Source organism: Pipistrellus hanaki, assembly GCF_964339955.1.
Source record: "Pipistrellus hanaki genome assembly, chromosome: 3".
In the NCBI taxonomy this organism is placed as follows: Eukaryota; Metazoa; Chordata; class Mammalia; order Chiroptera; family Vespertilionidae; genus Pipistrellus; species Pipistrellus hanaki.
In genome coordinates, this window is record NC_140505.1 from 97,920,162 (window position 1) to 97,939,538 (window position 19,377).

Below are 19,377 nucleotides of genomic sequence, written 5' to 3' on the forward strand. Positions count from 1 at the left end.
TTTGGTTTATTGATAAAGGCATCTTCTTATTTACAATATAACACACCCATTGTTTTAGGTACCTGATAAACTATGTCCTCTTTTAGAAAGCATTTTCTTGTCATCTGGCTCTTGTCATGCAATAGAAACACACTTAATAAGGAACTTATTTTATCAAAATAAGGAACTATTATCAGGACAATTTTTCATTCACTTCACTTTCTAAACCATGACCATTAATTTAGGCATTTAAAATAAATTAATGATAGTATACATTTTCAAAATGCTGTTGGAAATCTCTTCTACTGGTAGTTAATTTCCACCACCAGTAAGACTTCCTTGCTGGCAGAGACTGGAAGCCCTCCCTAGGCTCCCTAGTGCAGGGCACAGTTTACTCTGCTTGGTTCTTCCACCAGGAGCTGACTCACTAGCTTGAGGTTATAATTATCCAATTATGTGTCTTTGTCTCTCCAGAACAGGTACCTTGCTTCCTTCACATTTGTTTCTACAAGTGGACCATAATGCTTGGCCACATAGTAGTTGCTGTGTAAGAATGTGTCAAGTTTATACTCGTGAAATTTGTAAACAGTAAAGTTATAAAACTAGGGGCAAAAATTTCCAGCTTTCCATTGTGCAAAGCTGTCACTAGGTTGACTTATTTCCCACAAATACCGAGCTTTAAAAAGTTAATCCTATTTAGACATCTTGTCACTTATGAAGCAATAGTGTTTTTTCCCCAGGTCTATTCTATACAGGGTTATATTGTAATTAGATTGATTTAAGAAATATTAAACCAATAGTTAATTAAATATAAAAGGAATCTAAAAGTTAAGGAAACAAGCTTTAATCCTCTATCTATCTATCTATCTATCTATCTATCTATCTATCTATCATCATTATCTATCTATACTAGAGGCCCAGTGCACAAAATTTATGCATGGGGACGGGGGTCCCTCAGCCTGGCCTGCACCCTCTCCAATCTGGGACCCCTCTGGGAACGTCCAACTCCCTCTCACAACTGGGACTGCTGGCTCCTGACCACTTGCCTGCCTACCTAATCATCCCTAACCGCCTCTGCCTCACACACAGGACCAAGAATTCCCTCCTCTGGCCGGTCACAGGTACCCAGGACCCAGGCCAGCTTCAACCAGGCTGGTCACAGCTATAGGGGACCATGGACAGGCAGCTTTCCCCAGGCCACAGCTGCAGGCACCTGGAACTGCAGGGTGTGCGGCTTGTCCCTCTCCCAGGCTGTAGCCTTGCTGGTCTCCATTCTTCTCTCATGATCTCATTTGTGCCTGGCTGATCCCCATTCCTCTCTCTCCAGTGTTGAGTGTCCGAGCCTTTATAGCATGACTGTATGAGGGCATGACAACCATTGCATATTAGCTCTTTATTATATAGGATATATATATATATATATATATATATATATATATACACACACACACACACACACACACACACAGACACACACACACACACCAACATTCACACATATTTAAATTTAAAAGGGAAAATTGACCAATTTAGGAGAGTTCCACAGTGGAACCACAGAGACACAGAACTGAAAACAATAATCTCTACTGGGCATTTTGGCAAAAATAGGCTATCTAATATCTAGTCAAGACAGGTAGTATAAAAATTTCCCCAATCTTTCTTGTAGCTTATGTGGCTATGTGATCAAGATCTGGCCAACTGGCCGAAACCAGTTTGGCTCCGTGGATAGAGCATTGGTCTGCGGACTGAAAGGTCCTGGGTTCGATTCCTGTCAAGGGCATGTAGCTTAGTTGCAGGCACGTCCCCAGTGGGGGATGTGCAAGAGGCAGCTGATCGATGATTCTCTCTCATCGATGTTTCTAACTCTATCCCTCTCCCTTCCTCTCTGTAAAAAAAAAAAAAAAAAAAAAAAAAAAATATATATATATATATATATATATATATATATATATATACAGATAGATATTGATATATATATTGATATATATATATATTGATATATATATATATATATATATATATATTTATTTATTTAAAAAAAAGATCTGGCCAACTGGATACAATCAAAAGTGTCGTATTCAATGTTGAGATATTAATTTGTTTTTTTCTTTCTTCTAATTCTTTTTTCCTTTCTCCTTCCTCCTGTCTGAAATCCTGATGGAATGGCTGAGTTCTAGAAGAACAAATGGCCATAACATGACCTTGGGCAGGTAAGCCATACACAGGAAAACAAAAAAAGAAATAGGTACTGAACTGATTTTTTTAATACTGCTTCAATGTGAGAAAAACATCTATCTTGTTTGAGCTACTGTTATTTTATATATCATTTGCACCCAAACCTAATTTTAATTGATATAGGATCTCCAATCCTTCACTTTGATCCCATCTCTGAATTCTCACCAACTTAGGTCTTAGAAATATAAGCATGCTACAGCATGAAGATCACATTCTTCATAGTCAGAACATAAGGATTCCAGTCTTGGTGCCCTCAGGCTTTCATCATAGAGTCCTGGGCAATCTCTTTGTGACTCACTGTCATTAAGTGTAATACAGAGATGATGGTAAAAATGAGGCCTTCTGGAGGCTGGTGGAAATACTGAGTGATGTCAGATGAGAGAATGCATGACGAGAGGCTTGTTAAATGGAATAGGAAACAGGGCCACCAAAGACGAGGCCCTGAAAGTGTAGAACTATCATTCATACCAGTGAAATTTCAAAGGAAGAAACTGATAAAAGTATTCTCTAAATAGGAACCAGCTGGATGCTGTCCAAAGAATGTACTCAGTATAGTGCCTAACCTAAAGTAAATACTGAATAAATGTGACTTTTACAATTACTACTATTCCCTCCATTATTGCAATGGCAATGGCAGTGGTATCACCAGCATGTTCTTTTCCCATATACAGGCCTTTGTGTCAATCCATATTAAAATTCTACTGCTTGCAATCAGAAAAGGGGGAATTACATAATTGGAACTTTTAATATGAAAATACTTAGCTTGATGCATCAATGGCCTTGCCAATAGAACCACAATTCGTATAGTTCTTTTTAAATGTATTTTTTATTAAATTATTATTTTTGTACATATACCAATGCTCCCCCTCCTGTAGATACCCTCCCCCCAAGAGTTTTGTGTCCATTGGTTGTACTTATATGCATGTATACAAGTCCTTCGGTTGATCTCTTATCTCCCCCAGATCTCCCCAATCTCCCCGCTATAATTTGACAGTCTGCTTGTTGCTTTACTGTGTCTATATCTATCTTTTGGTTCATCAGTTTATAATGTTCTTTATCATCCATAAATAAGTGAGGTCATGTGGTGTCTCTGTTTCATTCACTGGCTTGTTTCACTCAGCATGATGTTCTCCAAATCCATCCAGGTTGCTACAAACGATGAGAATTTTTTTCTTTTTTATGGCAGCATAATATTCCATTGTGTAAATGTACCATAGTTTTTGGATCCAATCATCTGCTGACGGGCACCTAGGCTGTTTCCAAATCCTAGCTATTGTAAATTGAGCTGCTATGAACATAGGGGTGCATATATCCTTTTTGACTGATATTTCTAGCTTCTTGGGATATATTCCTAGGAGTGGGATTATTGGGTCAAATGGGAGTTCCATTTTCAGTTTTTTGAGGAAGCTCCATACTGTTCTCCACAGTGGTTGCACCAGTCTACATTCCCACCAGCAGTGCACGAGGGTTCCTTTTTCTCTGCAACCTCGCCAACACTTGTCGTTTGTTGATTTGTTGATGTTGGCCATTCTGACAGGTGTGAGATGGTACCACATGGTTGTTTTGATTTGCATTTCTCGGATAATTAGTGACTTTGAGCATGTTTTCATGTGCCTCTTGGCCTTCCTTCTGTCTTCTTTTGAGAAGATTCTATTTAGATCCATTGCCCATTTTTTAATTGGGTCATTTATCTTCCTTTTATTAAGTTGTGTAAGCTGTCTGTAGATGTTGGAGATTAAACCGTTAACAGTGATAACATTTGCAAACATGTTCTCCCATACAGAGGGCTTTCTTGTTGTTTTGTTGATGGTTTCCTTTGCTGTAAAAAAGCTTTTTGTTTTGATGTAATCCCATTTGTTTATTTTCTCTTTAGCTTCCATTGCCCTAGGGGAAGTGTCAGTGAAGAAGTTCTTTTGGCATATGTCTGAGATTTTGCTGCCTGTGGATGCCTCTAGTATTTTTATGGTTTCCCGTCTTATGTTTAAGTCCTGTATCCATTTTGAGTTTATTTTTGTGTATGGTGTAAGTTGGTGATCTAGTTTCATTCTTTTGCATGTGTCTGTCCAATTTTCCCAACACCATTTATTGAAGAAACTGTCTTGACTCCATTGTATGTTCCTGCCTCCTTTGTCAAATATTAACTGAGCATAGTGATTTGGGTTTATATCTGGGTTCTCAATTCTATTCCATTGATCTATATGTCTGTTTTTGTGCCAGTACCAGGCTGTTTTGAGAACAGTGGCTTTGTAATACAGCTTGAAATCTGGTATTGAGATCACTCCTACTTTACTCTTCTTTCTCAGGATTGCTGTGGCTATTCGGGGTCTTTTGTTGTTCCAAATGAACTTTTGAAGAGTTTTTTCTAGGTCAGTGAAATATGCCGTTGGTATTTTAACTGGGAGTGCATTGAACCTATAGATTGGTTTGGGAAGTATGGACATTTTGATGATGTTAATTCTACCAATCCATGAACATGGTATGTTCTTCCATCTGTTTACATCTTCCTCTATCTCTTTTTTTCAGTGTCGTGTAGTTTTCCGTGTATACGTCTTTTACCTCCTTAGTTAAGTTTATACTAAGGTATCTTAATTTTTTTTGGTGCAATGCTAAATGGGATTGCCTTTTTAGTCTCTGTTTCTGCAAGTTCACTATTGGTGTATAGAAATGCCATAGATTTCTTGGCGTTAATTTTGTATCCTGCTACATTGCCAAATTCATTTTTTAAGTCAATTAGTTTTTTAATGGAGTCTTTTGGGTTTTCTATGTACAATATCATGTCATCTGCAAATAAGGATAACTTTACATCTTCTTTTCCAATTTGGATGCCTCTTATTTCCTCTTCTTGTCTAATTGCAATGGCTAGTACTTCCAGTACTATGTCAAACAGGAGTGGTGAGAGTGGGCAACCCTGACTTGTTCCTGTTCTTAGAGGGAATGGTTTTAGTTTTTGCCCATTGAGTATGATGTTGGCTGTGGGTTTATCATATATAGCTTTTATTATGTTGAGGTATGATCCTTGTACTCCCACCTTGTTGAGAGTTTTTATCAGGAAAGGGTGTTGGATTTTATCAAATGCTTTTTCTGCATCAATTGTTATGACTATATGATTTTTATCTTTCAATTTGTTTATGTGATGTATCACGTTTATTGATTTGCAGATATTGTACCATCCTTGCATTCCTGGAATAAATCCTACTTGGTCGTGGTGTATGATCTTTGTGATGCTCTGCTGGAGCCGATTTGCTAGAATTTTGTTGAGGATTTTGGCATCTATGTTCATAAGGGATATTGGCCTGTAATTGTCTTTCATTGAGTTGTCTTTATCTGGTTTTGGTATTAGGGTGATGCTGGCTTCATAAAAGGAGTTTGGAAGTGTTCCTTCCTCTTGGATTTTTTGGAATAGTCAGAGGAGGATAGGTTTTAGTTCTTCCTTCCTTGAATGTTTGGTAAAACTCTCCTGTGAAGCCATCTGGCCCTGGGCTTTTGTTTGCTGGAAGCTTTTTGATGACTGTTTCAATTTCTTCCCAAGTCACTGCTCTATTGAGATTAATAGATTCTTCCTGATTGAGTTTTGGAAGGTTGTATTTTTCTAGGAATATGTCCGTTTCCTCCAGGTTGTTCAGTTTGTTGGAATAGAGTTGTTCATAGTATTTTTGTAACGATCCTTTGTATTTCGGCGGGGTCTGTTATTATTTCACCTCTTTTGTTTCTGATTTTGCTTATTTGGGTTCTCTCTTTGTTTCTTGGTTAGCCTGGCTAGAGGTTCATCTATCTTGTTTATCCTTTCGAAGAACCAGCTCTTGGTTTTGTTGATCTTATGTATTGTTTCTTTGGTCTCTATGTCGTTTATCTCTGCTCTAATTTTTGTTATTTCCTTCCTTCTGCTTACACTGGGCTTTTCTTGTTGCTCTTTTTCTAACTCTTTGAGTTGTAGAGTTAGATAATTTGTTACCATTTTTTCTAGTTTTTTGCAATAGGCTTGTAGGGATATGAACTTCCCTCTCAAAACTGCTTTTGCTGTGTCCCATAGATTTTGGATTGTTGTGTTTTCATTGTCATTTGTTTCCAGGATGTTTTTAATTTCTTCCTTGATTTCTCTGGTAACCCAGTCCTTGTTTAATAGCATGCTGTTTAGTCTCCATGTGTTTGATTTCCTTGGATTATTTTTATTGTAGTTAATTTCCAGTTTTATGTCATTATGATCTGAGAAGATGCTTGATATGATTTCTATCTTCTTGAATTTGAAGAGACTTTGCCTATGTCCCAAAATGTGGTCTATCTTTGAGAATGTCCCATGTGCGCTTGAGAAGAATGTATATTCTGTGGCTTTGGGGTGGGATGTTCTGAAGATGTCGATTAATTCCATCTGGTCTAGTGAGTCATTTAGGCTTGCTATTTCTTTGCTGATTTTTTGTTTAGATGATTTGTCAAAGGATGACAGTGGGGTATTAAAATCTCCTACTATGATTGTATTGCTATTAATCTCTCCCTTAATGTCCTCCAACAGTTTTTTTTATGTATTTGGGTGCTCCTGTATTGGGTGCATATATATTTACCAGGGTTATTTCTTCTTGTTGGATTGCTCCCTTTAGTATTATGCTCCCTTCATTATCTCTTGTTATGCCCTTCACTCTGAGATCTAATTTGTCAGATATAAGTATTGCTACCCCAGCTTTTTTTTTCATTTCCATTTGCCTGGAAAACCTTTTGCCATCCCTTCACCCTCAGTCTGTGTGCATCTTTTTTTCTGAGGTGGGTTTCTTGTAGACAACAGATGTACGGGTCTTGTTTTCTTATCCAATCTGTTACCCTATGTCTTTTGATTGGAGCATTTAAACCATTTACATTTAAAGTTATTAATGATAGGTACTCATTTGATATCATTTTTATTCTATACCCCTGTGTTCCTTCTTCGCTTCCTATTTCTTTATTTTTACAGTAGACCCTTTAGCATTTCTTGCATTGCTGATTTGGTGGAGATAAATTCCTTTAGTCTTTTTTTGTCTGTGAAGCTCCTGATTTCACCTTCAATTTTGATTGATAGCCTTGCTGGGTACAGTATTCTTGGATTCAGACCCTTCCTTTGCATGACTTTGTATATTTCATCCCATTCCCTTCTGGCCTGATAAGTTTCTGTTGAGAAATCAGTTGTTAGTCTGATGGGGGTTCCTTTATATGTAACTTTCTGTCTCTCTCTGGCTGCTTTTAAGATTCTTACTTTGTTATTGGTGTTTGCCAGTTTAATTATAATGTGCCTTGGCGTTGGTCTTCTGGGATTCATTTTGCTTGGGACTCTGCAAGCATCTTGTATTTGTGTGGGTTTTTTCTTCTCTATCTCGGGAAAGTTTCCTGTCATTATTTCTTAAAATACATTTTCCATGTCTACCTCAGTTTCCTTTCCTTCCCGAACCCCTATTATTCGAATATTGTTTTGTTTTGCATTGTCCCAAAGCTCCCGTAGGCTCTCCTCCTGCTTTTTAATTTTTTTTTCTAGAAGCTGCTCTAATTGGGTATTTTTTTCCATCTTGTTTTCTAGCTCACTGATGCGGTCCTCTGGTTCTTCTAGTCTGCTCTTGATGCTTTCTATTGAGTTCTTCATAGTAGCGATTTCTTCTTGAGTCATCTTCATTTCCTCTTGGTTTTTCTTTATTTCCTCTTGGGTCTTACTCATATTGTCAAAGTTGTCTTCCATTCTTTTTAGCCATCTTATGATCGTTACTCTGAATTCTTGCTCTGGTAGGTTGCTTGCCTCTAACTTGTTTACTTCCTTTTCTGGTGATGCCTGCTTTTCTTTCATTTGTGGGCTGTTTCTTTGTCTCCCCATGGTTTCTCTTTTCAGGATGTCTCTCTCCTGCGTTGATTTAAAGGCACAAAATACAACACAACCAGGTACAACACACAAGGCACTGAACAGAAATGTATTTGCAATATTAATAACCTCCAATAAAGGTAACCACTAGGGAAAGGCAAATTAGGGAATAGGAGAGAAAGAGGAAGAGTAAAAAGAGAAGAGGGAGGGAGCAAAAGAAAAAGATATAAAAAAGAGTGTCAAAATGAAATTGGGAAACAGGGAGAAGAAAAAAAAGAAAGAGAGAGAGAGAGAGAGAGAGAGAGAGAGAGAGAGAGAGAGAGAGAGAGAGAGGGAGAGGGAGGGAGAGAGAGGGAGATAAAAGGGGAATAAACTATATATATGGGGAGATAATTTCAATTGAACAACCACTAACCCCAACAAATGCTGTCAGCAGTACCTGGAGAATAATACAATCTACAACACCCTCTAATTTCCAGCACAGGAAGGGAAAACAGAAGTAATAAAATAACAATGAACAAAAACCAATCAAATAAGAAAATACCAAGCAACAGCAGCAACAAAAGAATAAGCAAAATACTCTCATTAAAAAGCATAAAAATGCAATATAATCATCATCCCCCAAACAGCATCAAAAAAACAGTGAGGAATTTTTTTTTTTTTTTTTTTTTTTTTTTTTTTTTTTTTTTTTTTGCTAGTTAATACAGCTCAGAGAAGGGTGTGTATGCACTTGTCACAGGGGATTGGAAATTAGATATATAAGTAGGGTAGAAGTTTTAGCAGGGTGGATACAGAAAGAGTAAGGAAGTCTAAAGCAGGAAAGGGTTAAGATAAACAGGATAGCAAAAGGGGCAAGGTTAGAAAGAGAGTGATGGTGTAAAGGTCGTGTTGAGATAGGGTTAAACAATGTTAAAGGAGAAATGAAAATAAAATGAAGAACACTAATTCCAATGTAAAATAAAGAGAAAATAAAATGGCACTTAAAAAAATTAAAATAGCAGTAGTAAAAATGCTTATTGAACCTAAAAATGTAATAATTAAAAAGTTAAAATCTAGTGAGGAAAAAAGGAAAAAAATTGTTTCTTAAGTAAAAGATGCAAAAAATGAAAATTTAAAAAAAAAATATATAAATAAATAAAAAATAAATTTAGCAAAAAAAGTGTGCAGTTGTGAAGGCCATTCACTTCTGTTATTCTATTTGACATGCCCGTTTCTCAGTCCAGACCGTATTGCAGTTCCCTGCATTCTGCTGCACCTCAGTGGCGATTCCTTAGTTTCTTGGTTTTTGATCAAATAAAACTAATAAACACAGTCAGTTTGTACTCCAGACCCTAGGTGGCAGTGTATGTGGATTGATGTTCTGTCTTTTGGCTGCTCTAGCCTTCTTTTTCTGTGGCACTCAATACCATTTTGTTTGTTTGTTTGTTTGTTTGTTTGTTTATTTTCTTTTTGCCTCGGAGCTGAATCCTGGATGATTTCTCCCTGCTCTGCTTCTCAGTTTCCAGAAAAGCAGTTTCCCCCTGCTGTCTCTTAGGGTCAGCCAATCTGGGTGATCTCTCCTTTGTAATCAATCAGAAGCAAAGTGTTGCAGGGGAACCAGCCCAGGTGCGCGATGGGCGAGTCTGTGCACACTTACAAACAGACTGCTTTCCAACTCCTATGTTCTCCCTCCGTGTGGGATCAGAATGGGCTGCTCCCTAGAGAACCCCACTAGTAGCAACCTTGGGGATCCCCGTCCACTCTCTCGAATCACGCCAGACCCAACAGTGGTGGGCTGTGGACGCAGATTTCCGGGGTCCCAGCGTGTGCTTTTTTTTGCTGCCGCAGCTGCCGCTTTCACTTTCGCTGTTGGGACACAGACACCCCGCGTTATCCCCGGCAAAATCCAACCTTTCTGTGGAATCCGCGTGTCCATGCCAGTCGGGGCCCCACAGTTGTGGTCTTTTCAGGTCTCAGATAAGATCCCCCGTTGCAGCACTGATATGGTTGTGGGAGGCAGCCCATACAAGTGTTTACCTGGCTGCCATCTTCGAGGAACCCTCAGGAAGCAGTTACAATTTGTATAGTTTGCTGTCAAAACAGTGTATGGGTACTTTCAAAGATGATTTTGTTGACTTTATGTCAATGAATCCATAGGTGGACCAACTTTAGTTTTGTTTCCATGTGGCCTGGGATAAACTTTGCAGGTTGCCTCCATCTCTCACTGTTCATGTATAAATTTATTTTTTAATGATGAGGGGATAATCATATGGTTCTTACTTGAAAGTTATCAGTGACCATCTTACTGGCTCCCACCTGAATACGTAGAGATGTGTTACAGATCAGTGCTTCTCAAGCTTAAATGTGTGTCTAGGTCACCTAGTGATCTTGTTAAGCTGCAGATTCTGACTCAGTAGCTCTGGGGCAGAACAGAGTCAAAAGTATTACAGCTGACTAAGTGGCAAAGTGGGGATTTAAATTCAGGTCTGTTGAATCCAAAGGCTATCTCTTTTCCACAATGCTGAAATACTGAACTACAGTGCTGAATAATAAATGAGAGATTGTGTTTAAGCCAAATTATTTAAGGAAGCTATTATCTGCAATGCTAAAACTTAGAAGTATTGTTTCCCCAGAGAATAAAGAAAAAGTAGCTGGGGAAAAATAACATCATATTTTTTGAGGAAAAGACAATGATTGCATTTAAGCCTAACCAGTGGTCATGGACAACAGGGGGATGGGGCATACATAGGGAAGGGTTTGGGATGGGAATGGGGGGATGAGGACAATTATATAACATAATCAATAAAGAAATAAAAATGAAAAAAAGACAATGATGATCTAACAGGAAAGAGATGAAGTATGCAAAATAGAGTGAAAAATTATGAAAGACAGATGACAAATATTTACATTCTTAAAGAGAATAGTGAGAGTCACAATTTGCCACATTTCCAAAACAAGGACCCCACACATTCATCCAAGGTCTCTGACCGTCCAAACATCTCCCAGGTGACAATCTAGGATGACATGACAAGAGAAGATAGCTCCGTGACAATGGAGCCCCCACTCCATTTCTGCAGCATTTTGGAAACCAGCCAGCTCTGCCAGCAGCCATGCAGCCTGCTGAGACAGGCTGTGAGCATGAACTTGTGAGCATGAACAGCTTATAAAATACAAAATGGAAGTTTTCTCTCTATGGTCAGTCCTTACATTTTTGATCAGTCCTCAAATGAGTCTGCACTGTAAGGGCTAGAGAATTTTCCTTTTGATTCAACATTAAAGGCAGTTTTAACACTGCAGAAAGTGTACTCCTTATATGTTCTCCATGAGACAATAAAACCCACTGTGTTAGATCAGGCTGAGGTGCTTTCTGCAGTATTTTTATCTCTGCCCTTGGTACTGAGTGAGGATTTTGAGAATACGGTGTCCTCTTTATCATTAACTGCAGAAGTTCAGAAGTGCCACAAAAACATCTCTAACTTCCATGATATCCTACTATCCTTCATTATTTAACATGCTTACAGCCTTTCTGAACCAGAATCTGCCAGATTTGGTTTTACCTAGCATTTAGTTAGAGGTTCTTTTACTAGTCCTGATCTATTTTCAAAGAGCTTTCTTTGTATTTATTTTTTGTCGTGTTTTGTTCATGTATAATCTCCTTGATTAGCATCTAAATTATTATACTGCTTTATAATTATGGTTTAGGTGGTTTCTCTCTCATAGGATTGTGAATTCTTGAAAGGCTAACACTTGTCCTAGATTTTGTCTCATTGGAGCCTAGCATTTTGTCAAGCAAATAGTAGGCATTCAAGAAAAAACAGGATGAAAACATGAATAAACTCTAGTGCAGACATCTGATCATCACAGCCCAGTGAGTCCTCACTTAATGTCATCAATAGGTTCTGTGACTTTAAACTAGGGGTGTCGAACTCAATCAGAGAAGGGGCCAAAATCTAAAATCCAGCCTAAATCGCGGGCCGAATGGTTTACTGAACAGTCATAAACTGACAATGTCAAAAACTGACAGCGGAGTGCAGTGATGACAGCGCGGTGCGGGCCACATTGCAAGGCCTGGCGGGCTGGATTTGGCCCGCGGGCCTTGTGTTTGACACATGTGCTTTAAACCAAATGACATATAACAAAACCAATTTTACCATAATTAATTCAAACAAGGGTTAGGCTTCTACGGAATCTCATCAACATTATAAGGAAATGACATTGAATGAATCCATGTTATTTGAGGACCTGCTGTATTGTTTATTCAGAAGAATCTAAATAAGAGTTTTTAGATAGAAGTTCCTTTATCTTTTTTCAGCTCCTTTAATTTTGATATACATAAATTTAGGAAACAATCAATTGAGGGCTCACTTATATTATTCCAACACTTTCCAGTTCTTTGCCTTTGAAATCAATAGACATTTACTGACTGTCCCCTGTGAGCTACAACTGTAAACAAGCTGCAGGACCAGCTCCCAAGAGTATACCCTCTTGTGAGGAAGCTCGTCATCCAGCCCGTGCCTTTTGTATACTTTGAAATAAAAAAAAACCCAGCATATAACATATATGACATGTCACATACTTGATCAAACTGGGGATCTTCTCCACGTTGTAGGGATTTTGTCAATGGCTTTTCCTAGAAAGAAGAATAAGAATGAGAAAATTAGAGGCTCTTAAATATTACAAGTGAAATGTCATTATTACAATTTTTCTCATCTATTTCTCCCTTTATGGGATGAACAGGTGACAGTTTTCTAATGAGTAAGAACCTCCCTTACTATTCTAAACTTAACTCGTAGTATGTGATCTTTATTCTCATATACCCTCTTTTTAACCAAAACATTAGATATCTAATGCTATTATACTGCATTTTTCAATGGAAATCACATTATAAAAAACATGTAATTTATTTTAGTACCTATCTTGGAACTTGAGAGATAATAAAATGTTGAAAGTGATACACTAGTCCAAGACTCCAGATTTAGAAATAAAACAAGGTTTAATTATTAGACTAATATTAAGGAATAACCTACAAATCACATCTTTACTAGTAAAATCAGTAAATTTGGGGGAAGTTACTTGACTTGCACCACATCTAAATATCTGAAGAAATTATCTGGATAGTGACAAAGGTTTCCAAAAATATTTTTTCCTAATCATCACACCTTTGTTTACATTAGAAAGCTTTACATCACCTTCTAGCATTTTATAATTATTTATTCTTACCTGTTAGTTTTTATTTTATTTTGTTTTGTATGGAAGTTAATACTTATACAAATCTGGTTTAGCATTAGAAACCATGCAAAAGTTATACATCAAAAAATAATGCTGCACTTTAGCCAATGTAGCTGACTTAGGAAGACTCCAGTTACATTTGTCAATCAGATAGAGCCTCTCCTTGACTCATTTCTCTAACCTTCTCCTTTACTGGAAAAAAAAAAAAAAAGCTACCTAAGGTGAATACAAGCCCCACCTCACCCCAAATGCAAGTGCCACATCCACTAAACTAGAAGCTCCAGAAATGCAAAGCCTTCTATTTGTTTCTCCTAGCACTTGAAGTTACCGACAGAGCATTGCTTGGTAATGGTCAAATATTTGTCACATTAATCTAAGTCTAGGCCAATGACACCCAGTTTCTTTAAATATGAGATCCTTTCATTTGGTGTGTGTGTTTCATTGTAAGTTAAAAAACAAAACAAAACATTTTTAAGTGTAAAAGTCACTGGCATTAGGTACCTTCACAGTTTTTCAATCATCACTATCATCTATTTTATGATGATGGATATTAAAAATTTCAAAGAATTTCCAACCACAAAACATACACTCACACCTCCAAACCTAGGTACACAATAACAATTTCATTTATGTATCCATTATATTTAAAACTATGCACAATGACAGAGCTAGTGCTATGACTTCAATTATACTTTTATGTATGTATTTATTTATTTTTAAGTCCTCACCTGAAGATATGTTTCTATTGATTTTAGAAAGACAGAGAGAGAGAGAGTGAAAGAGGGGGAGGAAAAGAGAGAGAATGAGAAAGAGATTGTCACCTGCATGTGCTCAAGTGGGGATCAAAACCACAACCTAGGTATGTGCTTTGACTAGGAATCAAACCCACAATCTTTTGGTATATAGGGATGATGCTTCAACCAACTGAGCCACCTGGACAGGGCAATGATAGTTTTAAGTGGCTTTGTCTTATGATAGCAACAACACTCATTTTATCTACATTAGGAAACTGGTAATACATCTACATGAGAGACCACAGTTTACTCAGCCCAGAAACAGTGCCTGACATACACATGGACCTGTAAACCCTTGCATAAACTCAGAAGTCCACACCTTGGGAATTGGTAGTTCTTCATCCACTACCACCTGAAAGGCAAAATCCTTTCATAGTGGAGGAAGGCAGGTGACCATGTCCTACAACACCCTGAAACTTACCATGCCTAAAAGTTATTTTTTCTCCACTACTAATAGGATGGGAATGATGATAAATGTGATGTTTTGTGCTTATACATATTTGAATACATATGAAGGATGCAACATATTGCACGTTTCTTTAGCAGGCAAAGTTGATATGGTAAGTCATACCATATACAAAAGTCAAATTCATTAACCAAAACTGGGTTCAGTGCCTCGATAAAATAATACAGCACTATGCTAAGTTTTCCTTAATTACTTTTACACAAATATGCTGTATTTTTTAAAAATTATTTTTATTGATTTCAGAGAGGAAGGGAGAAGAAGAGAGAGATAGAAACATCAATGATGAGAGAGAATCATTGACTGGCTGCCTCCTGCACACCCTCTACTGAGGATCTAGCCTGCAACCACAGCATGTGCCTCTGACTGGAATTGAACCCAAACCCTTCAGTCCACAGGATGACGCTCTATCCACTGAGCAAAACTAATTAGGGTGAGGTTATACTATCTTAATGATCTGAAGACTTAGTTTAAATATCACTTCCCAGATTAAGCTCTTCCCATTTTCCCTGGCAGAGTTGCTGATTAGTTGTCACATGGCAATTTGATTGCATCTAATCTTGTCAGCATTTCCATGGAGTTGTAACTTGTCCATCTCCCACATTCCTAGTATACAGTTGGAACTCATTATCAGGGGTTGTTAAGTGATTGCACATATCCAAATGCTATGGTGTAGACAGCTTTGGCCACTGAGAATCAAGTTTACAATTTGCCATTCCCAAGATTACCTTTGCATCAACATAGATTTTTAGCAGTGTCAGGAGGTTTAAGAGTAGATATGGAGAAGGGCCTACCTTCTAAAAGGCTAAAAAAGAGAAAAAGAAAGAAGGAGTAAAGGAGGGAAGAAAAGAGAAAGAAGGAGTGGGGAGAGAAGGGAGGCAAGCCTGCTCAGCTCAGAAGAGAGCCATTTGAACACATGGCAGAGTATAGTAAGGCTTGTGCCTCCTTGAGAAAAAACAATTGCAGAGGTGAGATTTTCCTTGAGGTTCTTTGTAGGGAGACCAGCTGCATGGAATCAAAGATCTGCACATTCAGGCATCCTGGTTCTCAGAGAGCACTGAATAAGTAATACAGTGAAATTCACCCAGAATAAACAATGGGTATTGAAAGAACAAGTGGAAATGGAGGATCACAGAGGAGGCTCAAAATAAAGGTCCCATTTGTCCAAAAAGAACACTGTATTTTGTATGCTTTTAAAATTTGTCTTGGTTTTATATCTTGGTACAATTGTATTTATTTATTGAAGGTTCATTAATTGTGTTGAATGATAGTTTTTTAAAAAAATAATTCTGACAGACATAAATTTAGGGTGATGGATCCCTGAAAATGCTTAGTGGTCCAAAGCTAAAAGACCTTGGCCTGTGACCTTGCCTTGCCCAAAAGCTCCAGCTCAGTAGGTGACAGGGAACAAAAGAAATGGCAAAGCATAAACATGGAAACACTGGGCATTGAACATCAATGGCTGCTAACAGCTTCCTAAAGAGAAAATGAGATATTCAGTCTCATCTGATGGAAGCAAATGCTATGAAATAGTCTTGATAAACAAAACAAACAAAAAAATCAAGCCTGAATCTAACCAAGCCTTTAGAAATAATTTCTAACTTTTAGGAAATATAGGAGTTAGAAGGAGCTAGAGGAATATGTTATACTATACCATAGGAATGCAATCAGCAAAATCCAGCCCAAAGGAAAATGAAAGACATTTATTCAATAAAGGAGTTGCAAGGGGGAGATAAGAGAAATTGGGGGAGGTTCTATTGATTTTTTTAAAAGGCTATTGTAATGTGTGGCTCTTATCTGAATACTGATTCAAACTATCTGCTTTTAAAAAGTATGATGCTTATGAGACCATTGGCAATTTGAACACTAATAGATATTTGATGATGTTAAAGATTATTGTTAATTTTTTAGGTGTGGCAATGGTATTGCAGTTTTGTTTTAAAAAGAAACATTATCTTTTAGAGATACATGCTGAAATACTAAAATAATATAGTAACTAGTATTTCAAATACTATTGGGGGGAGGTGCAAGGAATGTGTGACAAACTGGCCATGAGTTGACAATTGTTGAAGATGATCATAGGGTTCATTATGCTGTCTTTCTACTTTATTTTTTATTTATTTATTTTTCTTTATTGATTAAAGTATTACATATGTATCCTTATCCCCCGAGTGTCCCCCCAGGTCCCCTCCTACCGCTCATGCTCTCTGGTGTCTGTGTCCATTGGTTAGGCTTATATGCATGCATGAAAGTCCTTTAGTTGATCTCTCCCCTTTCCCCCCATCCTCCCCTACATTCCTTCTAAGGTTTAAACATCTGATCAATGTTTCTCTGTCTCTGGATCTGTTTTTGTTCATCAGTTTATGTTCATTATATTCCACAAATGAGTGAGATCATGTGATATTTATCTTTCTCTTACTGACTTATTTCCCTTACTATAATGCTCTCCAGATCCATCCATGCTATTGCAAATGGTAGGAGTTGCTTCCTTTTTACAGCAGCATAGTATTTCATTGTGTATATGTACCACCTTTATTTATTTAAAATATATTTTATTGATTATTTTTACAGAGAGGAAGGGGGAGGGAAAGAGAGTTAGAAACATCGATGAGAGAGAAACATTGATCAGCTGCCTCCTGCACACACCCTACTGGGTATGTGCCCGCAACCAAGGTACATGCCCTTGACTGGAATCGAACCTGGGACCCTTGAGTCTGCAGGCCGACACTCTATCCACTGAGCCAAACCGGTTAGGGCTGTACCACCTTTTTTTTTTTTTTTTTTTTTTTAAATCCATTCATATGCTGTTGCGCACTTAGGATGTTTCCAAATCTTACAATAGCTATTGTAAATTGTGCTGCTATGAACATAAGGGTGCATATATGATTAACGTTTCTAGTTTCTTGGAATATATTCCTAGAAGTAAGATCGTTGGGTCAAATGACAGTTCCATTTTTAGTAGGAAACTCCATACTCTTCTTCACAGAGGCTACACCAGTCTGTATTCCCACCAGCAGTGCAAGAAGGTTCATTTTTCTCTGCATCCTTGCCAGCACTTGTCATTTGTTGATTTGTTGATGATAGCTATTCCGACAGGTGTAAGATGGTACCTCATTATCATTTTGATTTGCATCTTTGGAATGATTAGTGACTTTGAGAATGTTTTCATATGTTTCTTGACCTTCCTTATGTCCTCTTTTGAAACTAAAACCATTTCACCTAAGAACAGGAACAAGACAGGGATGCCCTTTTTCACCACTCCTGTCTGACATAGAATTTAAAGTACTAGCCATAGCAATTAGACAAGAAGAAGAAATAAAAGGTACCCAAATTGGAAAAGAAGACATAAAACTGTCATTATTCACAGATGACATGATACTATACATAGAATACCCTAAAGACTCCATAAAAATTATTAGACTTATTAAATGAATTAGGCAATGTAGCAGGATACAAAATTAACACCAAGAAATCTATGGCATTTTTATACACCAATAGTGAACTTACAGATAGAGAGATTTAAAAAAAATCCCATTTACCATTGCACCAAAAAAATTAAGATACCTAGGCATAAACTTAACTAAACAGGTAAAAGAACTGTATTCAGAAAACTTATAGGACACTGAAAAAAGAGATAGAAGAAGACATAAATAGATGGAAGAACATACTGTGTTCATGGATTGGTAGAATCAACATTATTAAAATGTCCACACTACCCAAAGCATTCTATAGATTCAATGCACTCCCCATTAAAATACCAACGGCATATTTCACAGACCTAGAACAAACTCTCCAAAAATTCATCTGGAATAAAAAATGACCCGAAAGTAGCTGCAGCAATCCTGAGAAAGAAGAACAAAGTAAGAGTGATCTCAATACCAAATAGTAAGCTGTATTACAAAGCCACTATTCTCAAAACTGTCTGGTACTGGCACAAGAACAGACATATGGAATAGAACAAAGAGCCCAGAAATTGACCCAAACCACTATGATCAATTAATGTTAGACAGAGTAGGCAAGAGCATACAATGGAGTCAAGGCAAGTCTTTTCAAAATGGTGTTGGGAATATTGGACAGACACCTGCAAAAAAAATGAAACTAGACCACCAACTTACAACATACACAAAAATCAACTAAAAATGGATAAAGGACTTAAACATAAGATGGGAAACTATAAAAATACTAGAGGAATCCACAGGCAGCAAAATCTCAGACATATGCTGAAGCAGTATCTTCACTGATACAGCTCCTAAGGCAATGAAAACTAAAGAGAAAATAAACAAATGGACTACATTAAAATAAAAAGTTTCTGCACAGCAAAAGAAACCATCAACATAACAACAAGAAAGCCCACTGCATGGGAGAACATATTTGCAATGTTACCTTAGATAAGGGCCTAATCACCAACATTTACAGGGAACTCATACAACTTAACCAAAGGAAGATAAACAACCAAAAAATGGGCAATGAAGGTAAATAGATACTTTCTGTCTTTCTACTTTAGATGTTTGAACAACTCCATTAAAAAACTAACAACAAAAACTAAAAACATAAAAATATGATACATCACTTCTGTCATCATTGTTTAACAACAATTTTATGTTTCCCTTTTCAAGATGGTATAAGCTACTTCTTAAAACTTATTTCAACAGAACTTATCCAACTTTCACATTTGCTTAATGGCATCGCAGAGGGACCCACTCTGTAGTTCTTCCTTTTTATAGGTAGGATTTGGGAGGCAAATATCTTGCCTGCTGTGAGAGGAGTGGGATCAAGAGCACAGCTGTTCTGACCCATCTCAGTGGGACTTTCTCCTGTCATGGAGAGTGGTATAGGAACATCCAGTATTTCCACAGGAGAAGAGAGGGGTCCTTATTTGTGGTCCTTAT

At 37.4% G+C, this 19,377-nt stretch overlaps 1 protein-coding gene across 9 annotated transcripts in view; it reads right to left on the minus strand.

Moving 5' to 3' along the window:
- FRY (FRY microtubule binding protein) overlaps positions 1–19,377 on the minus strand; it is a 476,275-nt gene that overhangs the window by 229,658 nt on the left and 227,240 nt on the right. For all 9 annotated transcript variants that reach the window (XM_084878512.1, XM_084878510.1, XM_084878508.1 and 6 more), the window contains one exon: positions 12,579–12,632. In XM_084878512.1, the coding sequence (XP_084734638.1) occupies positions 12,579–12,632 (54 nt within the window). The remainder of the gene's footprint in view (positions 1–12,578; positions 12,633–19,377) is intronic.